At 31.9% G+C, this 14741-nt stretch overlaps 1 protein-coding gene across 2 annotated transcripts in view; it reads left to right on the forward strand.

Moving 5' to 3' along the window:
* The first annotated feature begins 1601 nt into the window (after positions 1-1601).
* Positions 1602-14741, forward strand: part of PIG-K (Phosphatidylinositol glycan anchor biosynthesis class K) — a 43618-nt gene continuing 30478 nt past the window's right edge. Inside the window, exons 1-4 of one of the 2 annotated variants that reach the window (XM_035348506.2) lie at positions 1602-1795; positions 1908-2065; positions 7971-8106; positions 10257-10368. In XM_035348506.2, the coding sequence (XP_035204397.1) occupies positions 1718-1795; positions 1908-2065; positions 7971-8106; positions 10257-10368 (484 nt within the window). In that variant the 5' untranslated portion in view covers positions 1602-1717. The remainder of the gene's footprint in view (positions 1796-1907; positions 2066-7970; positions 8107-10256; positions 10369-14741) is intronic. The other variant, XM_035348505.2, reaches the window with a different exon arrangement.

Genomic DNA, 14741 nt, shown 5'->3' on the forward strand with positions numbered 1-14741 from the left:
AAAATTACAAAAATAAAAAGAAGCTTCAGAAACATATTGTTAATATAGTACAGGGTATTAGAAAAAAAGGTACAATTCGATGTGCAGTCTATAATTGTTTAGCAGTATTTTTTTGTCATTAGATGAATATCGAAGTCATTTGGCAATAAACCCTTTTTATAATTTATAAAAGTTAAGAAACAAAACAATAATGCATAAAACAAAGCTTGATAGCTCCAATTGGCAAAGTCAAATAAACGATGTTATAAGTGCTTTAAAAATATCTTATCACTTTGTCTAATTTTTAACCATAAATGAAGAGCAATTAATGCCTAGAATAAAAAAGTAAAAAATTAATCTGACTACAAACAATTTTTATTTCAAACAATCTCTTTATAACAAACAATTAATAAATGAAAGGAAGGTTATTTAGTCAACAAACGGTTCATTTTTATTAAGAAATAACTAGTTTTTACATTTATATCGCTTTTAAAAACACTTTTTTTGTAAAATAAACCGCTAGTTCATGAAAACTGGGGCAGAAAATATTATTCTACACAGTAAGAGTTAAGTGCTATTTGTTGATGTTCCTGTAGAAGCAACTCTTTTAATGTCTCTTGCTATATGAAATTATATAATGTATTTCCTAAATATCAGTATAGCGCTACGAGTTGCACTGAATACAGATGCTAAGCCAAACAGTATTTACGCATTATAAAGTTTTATCGATTTAACAATTTAAATGAAAAGTGGGACATATTTTCTTACACTATTATGTTTGTTTTAACTGCAAATATTCTGTTACATTGCACAAATTCACATTAACACAGGGCATAACCAAGGCCAAAGTAATATAAGTTCCCCTTAACATAACTCAACCGAAACAGATAGTGGAATCTTTACAGCCTGACGTCATAAACGGAAACCAATAATAACAGGGGTGGTGGCTGGGGCCAGGCGCTCGTCTTGCTGCACACAAATTTGAAGTGCTATCTATTGTTGTTGTCGTATCCATATTACATGGAACAATGGTTGCCAGAGCCTACTCCGAAAAGAGGCTGGACGTCTATTTTCCACCCCCAATTTGAGGGAGAGCATCCCGGGGGGATTCGGAGGTCTCCCACACCTCTCCCCTTCTACCAATCCACACGAGAGGACTTTCGGTACGCCGCATATTTAGAGTGCCGTCATGCCGCACCGATACTATACATTTACAAGCATTCATGTTCCATGTCTTCTCCGGAATTCGAACCCGTGCCCTTCGGTACCGTAGTAGGCTTCCCTAACCACTATACCGTGTGGGCGACGGGGTGCTAACTACCGGTCATTACCATAGACAATATTAATTTCGGGAAATTATAGAAGCGATGAAGACAAAAACGGAAATGCTGTTTAAAAATAAAAATATATTTTTATATTATCAGGAATGAAAATATTTCTTATAATAAAAACTAATATTTAATCTTTAGCTTTCCACGTTCCAGGGTTTAATCAAGGCCAACTAGATATCTCCAGTTGGTTTTGATTAAACTATTGATATATCTAGTTGGCCTTGGTCAAAGAATTGGCCTTGGTTTAATACTCAAGAAAAAGGAAAATATATGAAAACTAAAAGAACTGTGACTATTACTGCCATAAAAACATGGCGGCTGCCTGTGTTCCCGGTGTTGGTGTAAACAATGACAATAATATTTGTTAAATCAATGCATTTTGCTTGTTTTATAACAACTGCACCAGGATGAAACAATGGAATAAAATAATTTCTGTGTATATGTTTATTTCTTTATGTCTACTATGTTCACTGTATGATGTATATGTAAGGATTCCCTTAATTTTTTCTTATTCCAATTTCTGCATGTAGATATTTTGATTTGCATATATATTACTGAAGCAACTATTTATAATAATATTAAAATTAATTTATTCAGACTTATCCCGAAGATGAAATCCCAGATTTTTTTCAAACCGGCCACACAAACAACTGGGCTGTTCTTGTGTGTACTTCCAGATTCTGGTTTAATTACCGCCATGTCTCAAACGTTTTATCTATATACAGAAGCGTTAAAAGACTTGGTATTCCAGATAGGTAAATTTCTAGTCTTAATTTTTTTCCCGTATATTATTTTTATAAGTATTTTCATATTTACATATTTTTATGCTTTAATTTAGATTCCCTGTCTCATGGAAGTTTCAGTTACGAATGTTATAAATTTTTCTATTATTATGCACAATTTTTTCCTTTTTTAAAATTTTTTTGTCTTTGTTATTAGTTATTAATATATTTCGCAATAACTGTAGGTAGTTATCTGGTTAACACTGATCACCTATGATCCTTATTATATATGAAATTTGAGAAAGATAAATTCTGATATATTATTGTCGTGATCATATATATCTGATATATTATTGTTGCTACTTGTCAAATAATACCCATTTCAAGATTTTGGCATTATTTAATAGAAAATAGCAATCTGTAATTTGCCACTTGTGGCAGTATAGTGGGTTGAATTGTTCGATTACGACACAACATTCTAGAACAGATGTTGGAAAACCGTGGCTCTTTGGCTCCATCAGTGTGGCTCTTCCACAAAATGGCACATGCAGGCAGGCACATGTAAAACAAGAAAATCTTGAAAATACAATACAAAGGCTGTCGAATTTTACGCAAGCATGAAAACAACTGATTTCAGTGTAGTTGTACTGACAAGAATAACACTGATATCCACGTTCGATTGTGTCCCTGCCTTGATGAGATGAACTCATTTTATGATCGAGTTTCCCTGTGACCTTCGGGAATTTAAATCTCCCATAGCCAAAAATTAAATAGGGATTTCTCTTTCCTTGATGTCAATAAAAAGGGTGTTCTCTAGTAAAAAGGAAAAGCATGCGAACATAACAAGCTGTGTTAAGGCAGAAATGGAAAAAAAACCATTAATTATAAAACATCTTTGGGTAAAAATATATTTATGGGTACCCCTAGGCGATTTTTGGCAGTATATGAATACCGAGATTGTGCAATTCTTTGACTTGTTATTTTGGCTTGTGTAGTGGCAATTTTTGTGCCAAAAATTGACGCTTCACAAAGCCAAAATAGCAAGACAAAGAATTGCACAAACTCGGTATCCATGTACACATTGACCTATTTTCACTTCCAAAAAAATCAGAGAATTACACAAACTTGGCATTGCATGCTCCCTTGACCTTATCCACGTACACATTAACCTATTTTCACTTAAAAAAATCAAAGAATTACAGAAACTGTGCTTTGTGCATTCTTGGTGATAAATGAAACAACTTCGCGATAATACAAGAGGTACCCTTTTCTCTACTCTAACCCATTTTTGTAAATTTCTGCAGAAAATGAGGTAAATTTAGAAATTTTTCTTATACACGATGCTTACCGATATTCAAATTTTATCAGGAATATTAAGTGTATATCAGTCAGCTGAAAAATATTCCCAAGACCTTGAATAACGTTTTCCAAACATTAAAATGTAAGCATAATAATATAAATGTATACTCATAGTTCATGAATAGTTGTTCTAAATTACTGAAATAGTTGAATTCATGAAAGTTCTGCTTATTTGCAAAAACATAAATACCAAGCCAATTTTTCTCTTATGAATATTGGTTACAGTGCCATAGAACATGTTATGTTGCCAAATTTTTATTAATTTCATCATAATGTATTTTTAATAATTTTAGCTGTTATAATGAAGTTTTTAATCAGTACACATAAACATCGGAAAGTTAATTTTTTAAAACTTGCCATTGTTGATATAAGATTTGAGCAAGATGAATATAAGGATGACATTTTGATGAACTTATCTCACCTGCATATGCCAACAGCTATAATATCACAAGGATTAGCAATATTGAAATAATAGTATTTTAGTAAAAAAAGGAGGCTTCTGTAAGAATTTATGAAATTCTAAATTTTTGTGGGAGATTTCCAAGTTTTTTAGTTTAACCCCTTAAGGACCAGTGCTGGGAGAACGAAGCGCAGTCACGGGACCAGACCTGCTGAAATGGTTGTCGCCACCAGCACGCGCATTTTCAGTAGTTAAGCCTAATTTTACACACACACACACACAAAAAAAAAAAAAAAAAAAAAAAAAACTTATAAAATCAGCATTTTGATATTATGACTTCAATTTTTAAAGTTGCATATTTAATGTTCTTGTTGTTAATGTGTATTAATATAAAGAATATCACATTAATAGAAATAAATTAAACTGGCAAAATACTAAAATCATAACTATACATGCAGAAATAAATATCATAAATATGAAAACAATTTACAAATATGAAATAAAAAAAAAAAACTAAACAAGAATTACCTGTAGGTAATTAAATTTCAATTTAAAAAATCTGATGTGTGTGAAATAATTCAAAATATGGATCGACGCATATTTCGCACTCAAAATCTGTTGTTTGCTTTCGCTTTTCCTTGGTTTCAGTGCACACAATGCATCTTCTCTTACATTTATTACCTTTTCCATCAAAGCAAATTTTCAGAAACTGTCTTCCAGTTAGACAGAAAGATGGAATGTTTGGTGATTTTGGACAAATTTTTAAGTTTTTAACTAAGATTTCTTAGCTATGGCTAACGGAATGAAACTGAATATAACCCTAATACATGTCCCAAAATTTCTTAAAAAGACACTCAGAAATATTTCATCCTCAAAACTGTATGACATCAGGTTTATGTTAGAAAACTTCCTGTTTTTCTAAATTGAAAACAGCGTCCACGATGACCGGAAAGTGATCAAGGAAAGACCCCCCCACTGGCGGGATATCCGTTACTGATCGCGTCAATATATACATTATATGTAAAGTAAATACGTTATATACCAAAACATAATACCTGTGTCATTATATATAATGACCATTCAAGGCATTATATATAACGACCTATTAAATTGAGTAAGAAAAACAAAAACGCTGGCTCTTTCCTGAGAAATGCGAGAAAGACGCATTACACGTTGAGAAAGCTGATAGTCTTTTCCCCATCAGTAATAATGTTGTAATGTTACTTTTTAATTAACCAAGAAAGCTTATGTTAAGTTTCAAAATAAATAGAAAAATAAAAAAAGAAAGAAAATCATAATGAAATAAACAAAAACGCCTGTTACCCTTTAATTTACAGGCACACTTAGAAAGAGCTGTGATCTCAGTTTGTTTATTTCAATAAATCTCTCAAAACCCAAAACGGAAACTAATACCAGCATATGAAGTTCAGATGCCGAATGAATCAGTCCCTGTGAAAACAATTACCACTTAACTCCATGTACTGGCTTTTAAAAAATCAAATAAATCATTCCGTTTTAATGTCACGTATACACGGCGCTGGGCTAGTAGGAGCAGAATCGTTGCGTTGCATCGCGTCATGTATACGGGATGCTGGGCTGGTAGGAGTGGAATTGTTGCATCGCGTATACCTGATGCTGGTCCTGAATGGGTTAAATACTAAATTATAATGCTTATTTAATCCTTGAAAATCACTGGTTCTCTTAGTCCCTAGTTTAGTATGTGTATTAGGTAAATGCATTAGAATTATATTGGTCTGTTTCGTATGAAAGTAAAAATTCTGCAGACAAATTATGTAACTTACAAAATTTTAAAAATAATTTGGAATCTTCAGATTGATCGGAAAATAAGTCACAAAAGTCAAAAAGAGTGAATTCTTTGAAATGTTATGGACAAATTCAAGTACTGGCAGTTGGCTTAAAGTTTTCTTTTTTTATTCTTACAATTCACTCTTTACACAACTTTTCATCCTTAGGAAACAGCTGAAAGGAAATCTTATTTTCTTTACATTCGTCCTTTATAATGTTATTTGAACAACTATACACACAACATGCAGTAGGCATTGTCAACCCTCAGAAACTAGAAATGTAAACAACAATTTAGAAATCATACTAAAAATAATAAAACTATAATGGAAAATTCATAAAGGAATTAACTATTAAATCAAGGAAAAAAGTCATACATAAATATTAACAATCAAAACATGGTAAAGCAGTGAACAAAGATTATCATGGAAATAACAATAAAATATAACAGTTACCAAAATTATACTAACCAAATGAATGAAAAGTTAATTAAAGAGTGAAATAATGATCAAAGACGAAACACAAATTTAACAAATAATTAAAAATAAACTAAATTATCAAATTTTCAACAAATCTGATGCAGCAGAACAAACTTGTTCATTGCATTAGCTGTTCATACATCACATGACCTATGAGGTCACTGGAATGTATCACGGTTAGAGTAGAGAGAGTATTATCGTGAAGTTGTTTCATTTATCGTAGCCTGAGTAATTAAATGTTATGGAAACCCTATTATGACAGAATCCGTTGCATGATTGCGGTAAATTCGTAAGGGCTTGTGGTGTGTGTGTTGGTTAGGAAGTATATTGCTTGTTTTGTGGTTTAGATGGTAAAATGGCTGAATGTGGTAAGATTAATTTGAAATTTCTGTACAATTTGGAAAGAAAGAGGAAAACAGCATTACTTGACTGGTGTGTAAATAAAGGTTTACTTGGTAGTCATTATTAGGTGTCCTGTTCGCTGGAAGGAAATGCGTATGGTCGAACATCGGAAATGCATACTGTCGAACGTCGCTACAGAGGATATTTTTTACTCTTATTTTGTGAATTTATGTGGCGATGCCAATATACAGATTCTAGTTCAGATAATTTTAGGAAGTTTTTGGATGCTGTTAAGGAATTTTGTTTGACTGAAGACGTGTTAATTCGTAAATAAGGTAAGTGGATAGTTTCTTTGTGTAGTGCAAAGATGAATTTCCTTTTTTATGTTATTTCATTGTTTGATTTAAAATGTAGTTTATTGAGATCATATATTTTTTTGTTGGCTGCTCCTTTGACTTTTTAAGTGAATATAGTTCGATGTATACGTGGACAAAGTCAAAGGAATGCTCAAAGCCTAGTTTGTGCAATTCGTTGATGTGTTTTGAGTGAAAATAGGTCGATGTGTACATGGATACCAAGTTTGTGCAATTCTTTGTCTTGTTATTTTGGTTTTGTGTAGCGGCAGTTTTTGGCACAAAAATCACTGCTACACAAGCCAAAATAACAAGCGAAAGAATTGTACAAATTTGGTATCCATGTAGCGCTAAAAATCGCCAAGTTTTGCCAAGGGATACCTGTAAATATACTTTTACCTGTATCTCATTGAGAAAGTTATGTTAAAATGGTTTGAACGTATAAAGAGGATGAACAAAAAGAAGATATATGAAACAAGTATACAAGACAAGTGTGGATGGGAGAACAGGAAGAAGATTGGCCTCAGCAAACGTACGTTGATCATATTGAGGACGTTCTTAGTAAAAGCCAACCTAAGAGTACACTAATTAAGTAAATAACCATATACCTACCTAACATAATTTTTAAAAAAATGTGGCTGTCAAAAGAGATTTCAGTCATTGAACTGTTAACAATTGGCTCTGTTGAATAACAAGTTTGCTTACCACTGTTCTAGGATACTGTCTAAAAGAAAAAAATCCTTAATAAAGAACTTTCTAAGCAAAGCTAGCTTCTATTCATATTATACAAAAAGAAAAACAACCTTCACCATGCAGCCAGTCATTCACCAGATATCAAATCCAGGTTTAACTACCAGTATTCAGTAATATTATTAATTTGGCCAGTAGTAGGCTGAAGGAAAGTGGAGAGAAAGAAGACCAAGTACCATTCATGTTGTTTAAAAAAGTGCTTGTTAACAATTTAAATTGCTTTATATATCTTAAATTTTTTTATTTTTTTTTATTTTATTTTTTTTATTTTTTTTTTTAATGAATGACCTGTTGGGCTAACTATGAAGATGTTTTTATTTTATTTATTTATTTATTTTTCAGATGAAACTTGAAGATTAATGTCATTTGGGAAATTTTATTTTGTTTTAAAGGTTACCATTTTGTTTACAAAAATGATTTGTTTGTATTATATGATTTAATTCTTCATTTAGCCGTATAATTCTGATGTTGGCTGATGATATGGCATGCAATCCTCGTAACCCACGAGCAGCTACAGTTTTCAACAATGCTCATCATCATATAAATGTGTATGGGGATGATGTAGAAGTTGATTACAGAGGATATGAGGTATTTTAATGCTGTTTTTATCTCACTTAATATGAATGTAATTTTATATAGCTATTTAACCTATGGTTCTCAACTTTTTTTTTTTTGTTTTTTTTTTCCCTCCCTTCCTTCTTGCTCTGTATCAGGATGTTATTCTCTTCTTCCCCCATTTTTTTTTTTTAATTCAATTGGCAAATTTTTCAAAAAGTATGTAAAACTGAAAACATTTTATTTTGTCATGCTGTAAGTCTATGTAAATTAAAGTTTTATAATACAAAGTTCAATATTTGGAATAATTTGATTCCTGGACCTTCCCTGCCCCCGACCTCTTTTTTTTTTTTTTTTTTTTTTTACGAAATTTGGGGAATAGACAACACAATTCTTTGGAAGAAGCAGGTGTGTCATAAAAGCTATCTTTCCTCTGACTAACTGAAATTTCTGAATGTCATGTTCAAACAACTCCTAGGTAAAGAATTACATCATTGTGATCAATATCAGTACATGGATTGAATGCAGCGACAGTTTTGTTCCTTGAGTGATAGTGAAATTGGGGGGGGGGGATAGTAAATATTTTTCTGACTTATTTAAGTAATAAGTGAGTTATTTAAATAATAATACCTTAGGACATACTTGTTTAGAGTGGGTTGTTGCTAATTCTGGTTTTCATTTGTTAGCATAAGAGTGGGAAGGAAAAAAGAATTAGATTCGGAAGAAATTCAGTTAGACTAACAAATAACAGTCTCCCTTAACTAATTTGATCCAACTTATTATTTTTTGCAAGTCATTTTTTATTACAGCAGTCTTATCAAAATTTAAGTCTGAATTTTTTATTATGTTGAAAAAACTCTTATTTCTGGAGCAATAGTGAGATATGCAAAGCAAAAGAATATCTAGTGGTTAGGTGCCCAGACAGGAAAGTAGTTAATGACTCTTGATTGCCAACAGGAAAGTGGTTAATAATTCTTGATTACCATACCGAAGTGCCCAGGTTTGAATCCTGGAAAAGACATAGATATGAATTTGTTTGTCCCTTCATAAGAGGCAAAGGTGGTCCACCAATTAGGTGCCTCCATAATAATAGTGATTACTGCTTCTGACCTTAGTAGTGGCAAATGCCTATAATGGCTAGTCTCCACTATTGATAAAAAAAACCTTCTGTGGTGGCCTTAATGTGAGAGAACGGCATTGACACATTTCAGCTATAAGAAAGTGTGATTTCAAAATTAGTTTAAACAACAACCTTATTTTGGCATAGATTTTTGACTATTATAAAAGACAAAACATTCTAATTAATAGAGTTTGGGGGAAAATGTGGAGGAATGATAAGTGAAGAAGATATAACAAAAGTTTTTCATTGTGATGACAATGCCCTAATCAGAAATCAAATAATGGACAGTGAAATCTGTAGTATGGTTTTAAAACAAGAAAACTAATAGTGACAGAAGTGATAAAGAGATTTTGATTGGCAGTGTAGTGAGAATTTGCGACACTACAATTACTTACACTACAAGGACTTAAACGGTGGAGCAAATTATGTCTGCCTATAAAATTAGTAATAGCACAGAAAATGAGGCAGCTTAAAAAACTTACATTGAAAGAAATGTTTAATAAAACAAATAAATATTGAGGTTTTACTGTCAATTTTGATTCTCTTAAAGTCTTAAATACTTCACTGTTTCATAAGCAACTGTTTCATATTTTTAATTTTATAATTTCTACATGTCATCTTACTAGATTTAAAGTGATAATCTAAAATCTGGAATTGCCAACATCATAATGAATCTGGATTTCGGATTTCGTACTGTACAAAATTTATATATTTATTAGTGTACAAATTATTATTTCATCAATATAAAATAAGGAAATAATTTTATTTCATTCACATCATTTAGATATAGCTTATAATTATCTTTATCAGCTGCTTATAATTTTTTAACTTTAACTGCATTATAGCCAGTTTTATGAACCTTTAATTTCACTGTTAGTTTACCTGTGCGAGGTAATATAAGTCTCTTTGGAACTCTGTCTGCAGTAGGAATATTTCTTAGTTGGAAACTCCTAGTTTTATGTTTAAGAAAATATAAATTTAATATGTGAAATACCATTTACATGTTTCTATTTTTTTACATGTGTTCATTTTGTTAAATATTAATTAAAAAATTTCCTTTTAGGTTACTGTTGAAAATTTTATCCGGCTTTTAACAGGGCGATTATCTCCAAGCACACCAAGATCAAAGCGATTATTATCAGATGAACACAGTAACATTTTGATTTATATGACAGGTGAATTTTTATTTGTAGTTTCACTAATCTGTCTAAAAAGACTAGATTTCATAAAATAGTTTATGGTCCATTTTCAAATTTTGCTTACATATGCTGTCCCAGAAGAAAAGAAAGAAAATTCAAGATAAATTAATATTTAAAGTTTAATTTGAGCAATGCATTGCATAAAATGACTATAAATATATTTCTACAGTTTAAAATATAAAAAAATCAATTGAAAATGTTTAGATAAAAATTTAGCAAATCAATGAAAATAATTTGTTTTCCACTTCATGTCAAGTCCGTTACCTTGAGATTATTTTACCCCCAATTAGTTTGTAAATCTGAATGAATAATAAAGTAAATTTCAGTCAGTCTGGAGTTGTTTTGAAATGACAATGCCACACAGTGCAAACCTCCTAGAAACTACTGGGTTCTGGGATCAGAACCTTCTGGTTTTTCACATTTCAAAATTAGCAGCTATTGCATAAGTATCTAGAAAATAATTTATTATTATTAATTTTTTTTGTGTGTGGAGTTGTTAAGTTGCAAATTAAAATTTACAGTTTTGGTATGCTGCACATGCATTGCTTTTAAAACTAATATAGAAAAGCCAGGTTTTGCTTGTAATGGAAGGGGAGGTTCTTGTATATAAATTTGATACTCATTAATGTTTGATTATACTTATCTGCAGTAAAGTGTCTTCTGGTGACCAATGTTGCTAAAAAACATGAACAAACATCAGTATTGAATATCCTCTCTCCAAGATAAACACCAAGGTGACCAAAATTATTTGGAAATATTTAGGGGTTTTAGATAGAGATCATAGCATTAATTTCCATTTTTCTTTCTTTTTTTTAAATGAACTGATCCTTTCCCTTGTAATGATTTCAGAGTATAACTGGATTTAAATTAAAGGAATAAATTGGAAAAAAAATGTAACATTATCATTCACTTGCCATTTAAAACTATATTTGTAAAAAGTAAGTATCATGTATCTGGCTGCGATAAGCCAATCAGCTGCAAAGGTGAGAACTTTTTGTTGTAATTTTAAGGAAAATTTCTTCTAAATATGTTTAAGGGAGTAGTTAAAAGTGATTTGATTTTGGTATTGAAGGAACTCTGTGAAGAAGCCGATTCTAGTTTAAAAGTTGTAGAATTAAAAGATAAGCTTTTAAGTTCTAAAGAATATTTGAAAGATAAAGATTTTGTTATTGAATTTCTTAATACTACGGTTGAAGAAAGGAAAAAGTCAGAAGAAATTGTGAAATTGCGTTTAATGCAAATCGAAAGTAGTAACGAATCTAGTAATAACGTAGAAAATACATTTTCATTAGATAAGCTTTTGAAAGCTGTACAGGCATTATCAATTTCTGTACCTAAAAAGGGTGAAGCATGGAACTTATTCTTTGATTCAATAGAAAGGGCTTTTAAGCATAAGAATGTACCACATGAGTTTAAGTCTGAAATTTTACTTAAACTGATAGGTGATAAATCTTCTAATATTGTAGTATATATTAAAGATGATGATTTGAAAGATTATGAAAAAATTAAATCTTTAATCCTTAAGGAATATGAACCATCGCCAATTATATGTTTATCCAAGCTCAAATTATATGTTTCGCCAAGCTCAAAGGTTGACGGGAGAAACTCATTTGCAGTTCGCCTCTCGTTTAAGATCATGTTGGATCCATTATTGTAAAAGTAGAAACGTCAATGATTTTGAGTCTTTAATTAACTTAATAATTTCTGACAAACTTTTTCAAACATTGGATAGTGATTTAGCGTGCCATGTTGCAGTTCGACAAGGTGAAAGTTGGCTACGTCCAGAAGAACTAGCGAAGGAATGCGACACTTATTTCATCGCAAAAGGTAAATCTTTTGATGACATAAGAGGTGAAAAACGCGCTAATTTTCGTGATTCATACAACACAAACTCTAAATATATTCCACCAGTGCTAAGAAAAGATTTAGTGGTAAATGAACAGAAACATTCGTTTAAACCGCGAGAATGGTATGTGTGTAGTAGCAGTTTACGTTTGGCTAAGGATTGCCCGAACAGGCGAAATAAATTTGAGAGGTCCAATAAACAGAACGATAATTTCCCGGTCAAACCGAAAGTTAACACTTCAAGTAAACCGAAGGACAATGCGGTTGTTACAAATGTAAATTCTAAACATTTACAAAAACGCGAGTGTTCCGACGGAAAACTTAATTTTTATTCCTTGGAAAAGATTACTATTTACATTGCAGGGAAGCAAGTAGAAGCTATAAAAGATTCTGGTACGGAAATACCAATTTTGAACACTACATTAATTCCTGATTTAAAAATAGAAAGTAAGGGTAAAATCATTTTAAGTTCCGCATTTGGCGACGTCATAGAGGCAACGTTAGCAACTATTCCCATTTATTACAAAAAACCAAATAGTTGTCTATATTCGCGCATAGAAGCTCTTTTCGCATTAACAGATAAGCTCAATGTTCAATGTTTAATTACACCAGATGTATGGAATCGCATATTTGAAGACGAGAATGAATCAATAGTCTACCCCGAGACGAAACTGGAAACTCATAAACAAAAACACCCTAAGGTTGGCGCCATTGAACTGTCAAATGTGAATCTTTTTTATAGCTCAGTTGTGAATCAGGATGATGAAAGACTAAACAGTTATTCGGAATCGAAAAAATTTAAGGTCGATCAGAGAAAGTGCCAAACATTAATAAATTCTTTTAAGGACACAGAATTAGGGAAGAATAATTTCTTTTTACAGGACGAATTATTATTTCATAAAGAAAAAATTTGTGGGGAAAACATACAACAGTTAGTTTTGCTCGAGAATTATCGAAATAAAGTCCTTCAATTAGCTCATGATTCCATATTCGGAAATCATTTAGGTATGAGGAAAACTAATGAAAGAATTAAGCTTTCATTTTATTGGCCGAACATATCCAAAGATGTATAAAATTATTGTAGAACATGCGAAAGATGTCAATTAAAAAGTCCGGAAAGACAATCGGATAAAATTTCGATTACTCCTATTGTTCGCGCGCCATATTCCTTTCATACAGTAAACATAGATATTATTGGTGAAATTTCACCGCCTTCTGGAAGGAAACATAAATATTGTTTGTGTTTGATAGATAATCATTCAAAATGGCCAGAAGTCATACCTTTAAAAAGTCTTTCTGCTAAAACTACTTGTGAGGCTCTTTTAGATATTTTTATGAGAACCGGTATTCCAGAAATAATTTGTAGTGATCAAGGCACTAATTTTACCTCACAATTAACTCAAGAATTTGAAAAAAGGTTAGGAACTCATCCTCGTTTTTCGACACCTGGTTACCCAGCATCAAACGGCTCAGTGGAAAAATGGAATCGGGTATTTAAACAAATGTTACATCATGTAATTCGCACAGATCCTGTTAATTGGGACAAGCGCATACCTTATTTACTTTTTGCGTATCGTGAAGTTCCAAATTGCACTACAGGTGTATCTCCATTTATGCTTATGCATGGTCGTGAAGCTAGAGGTCCCTTAGCTGTGTTAAAATCATCATGGTCCGGTGAAATACCATTACCTCTTAATCTGAGTAATTCAGCAGTTGATTATCTACAAGAATTAAAGATAAATTTAGAGAAAGCATCTGAGCTCGCTTCTTTATCTGCCGCAGAAAAACAAGAAGCTTATGCATATTATTTTAACCGTCGCAAAAGTATGAAAGAATTTAAAAATGGTGATCTAGTATGTTTACTTATACCAGACTCTAGCAACAAGGTATATGCTAGGTGGACAGGTCCAGGTGAAGTTGTTAAAAGAGTAAATCCTCATTCTTATAAAGTTAAATTACTCGATGGGAGTGTAAGGCATGTTCATTTGGACAAAATAAGAAAATTTTATGTTCGAGCACAAACTGTGGGAGTGATATTTGAAGATGATTCTGAGTTTGGGAAAATTAATGCAACTCCAAATAAAGGAGATTGCGCAGCAACTAGAAGGGACATCGAGGTGGATATTAGTCATTTAGAGGGTAGCAAACAAAAGGAATTACACGAGCTCTTACTCAAGCACATCGCGTTATTTTCTGGTGAGATCTAAATAGCCAGCGTTGGTGAACATAGAATTCGGTTGTTACCTGGAGCTGAAAGAAAAAAGCCATATATCTATAAGATCCCAGAATCTTTGAAACCTGAAGTAGATAAACAGATCGAGGAATTAGAGAGCTTGGGTCTTATTGAGCCAAGTGAAGCTGAAATAGCATACCCAGTCGTATGTGTTGCCAAGAAAGACGGAAGTATGCGTTTATGTATTCATTTCAAGTTGTTGAATCAAGTAACCAAGCCTGTTGATTTTCCAATGGAGAATGTGACTGATCTAATCAATAAAATTAGACAC

This window comes from Stegodyphus dumicola, chromosome 12 (genome assembly GCF_044657685.1).
Source record: "Stegodyphus dumicola isolate Sdum_Otavi_A_Nest chromosome 12, ASM4465768v1".
Taxonomy (NCBI): Eukaryota; Metazoa; Arthropoda; class Arachnida; order Araneae; family Eresidae; genus Stegodyphus; species Stegodyphus dumicola.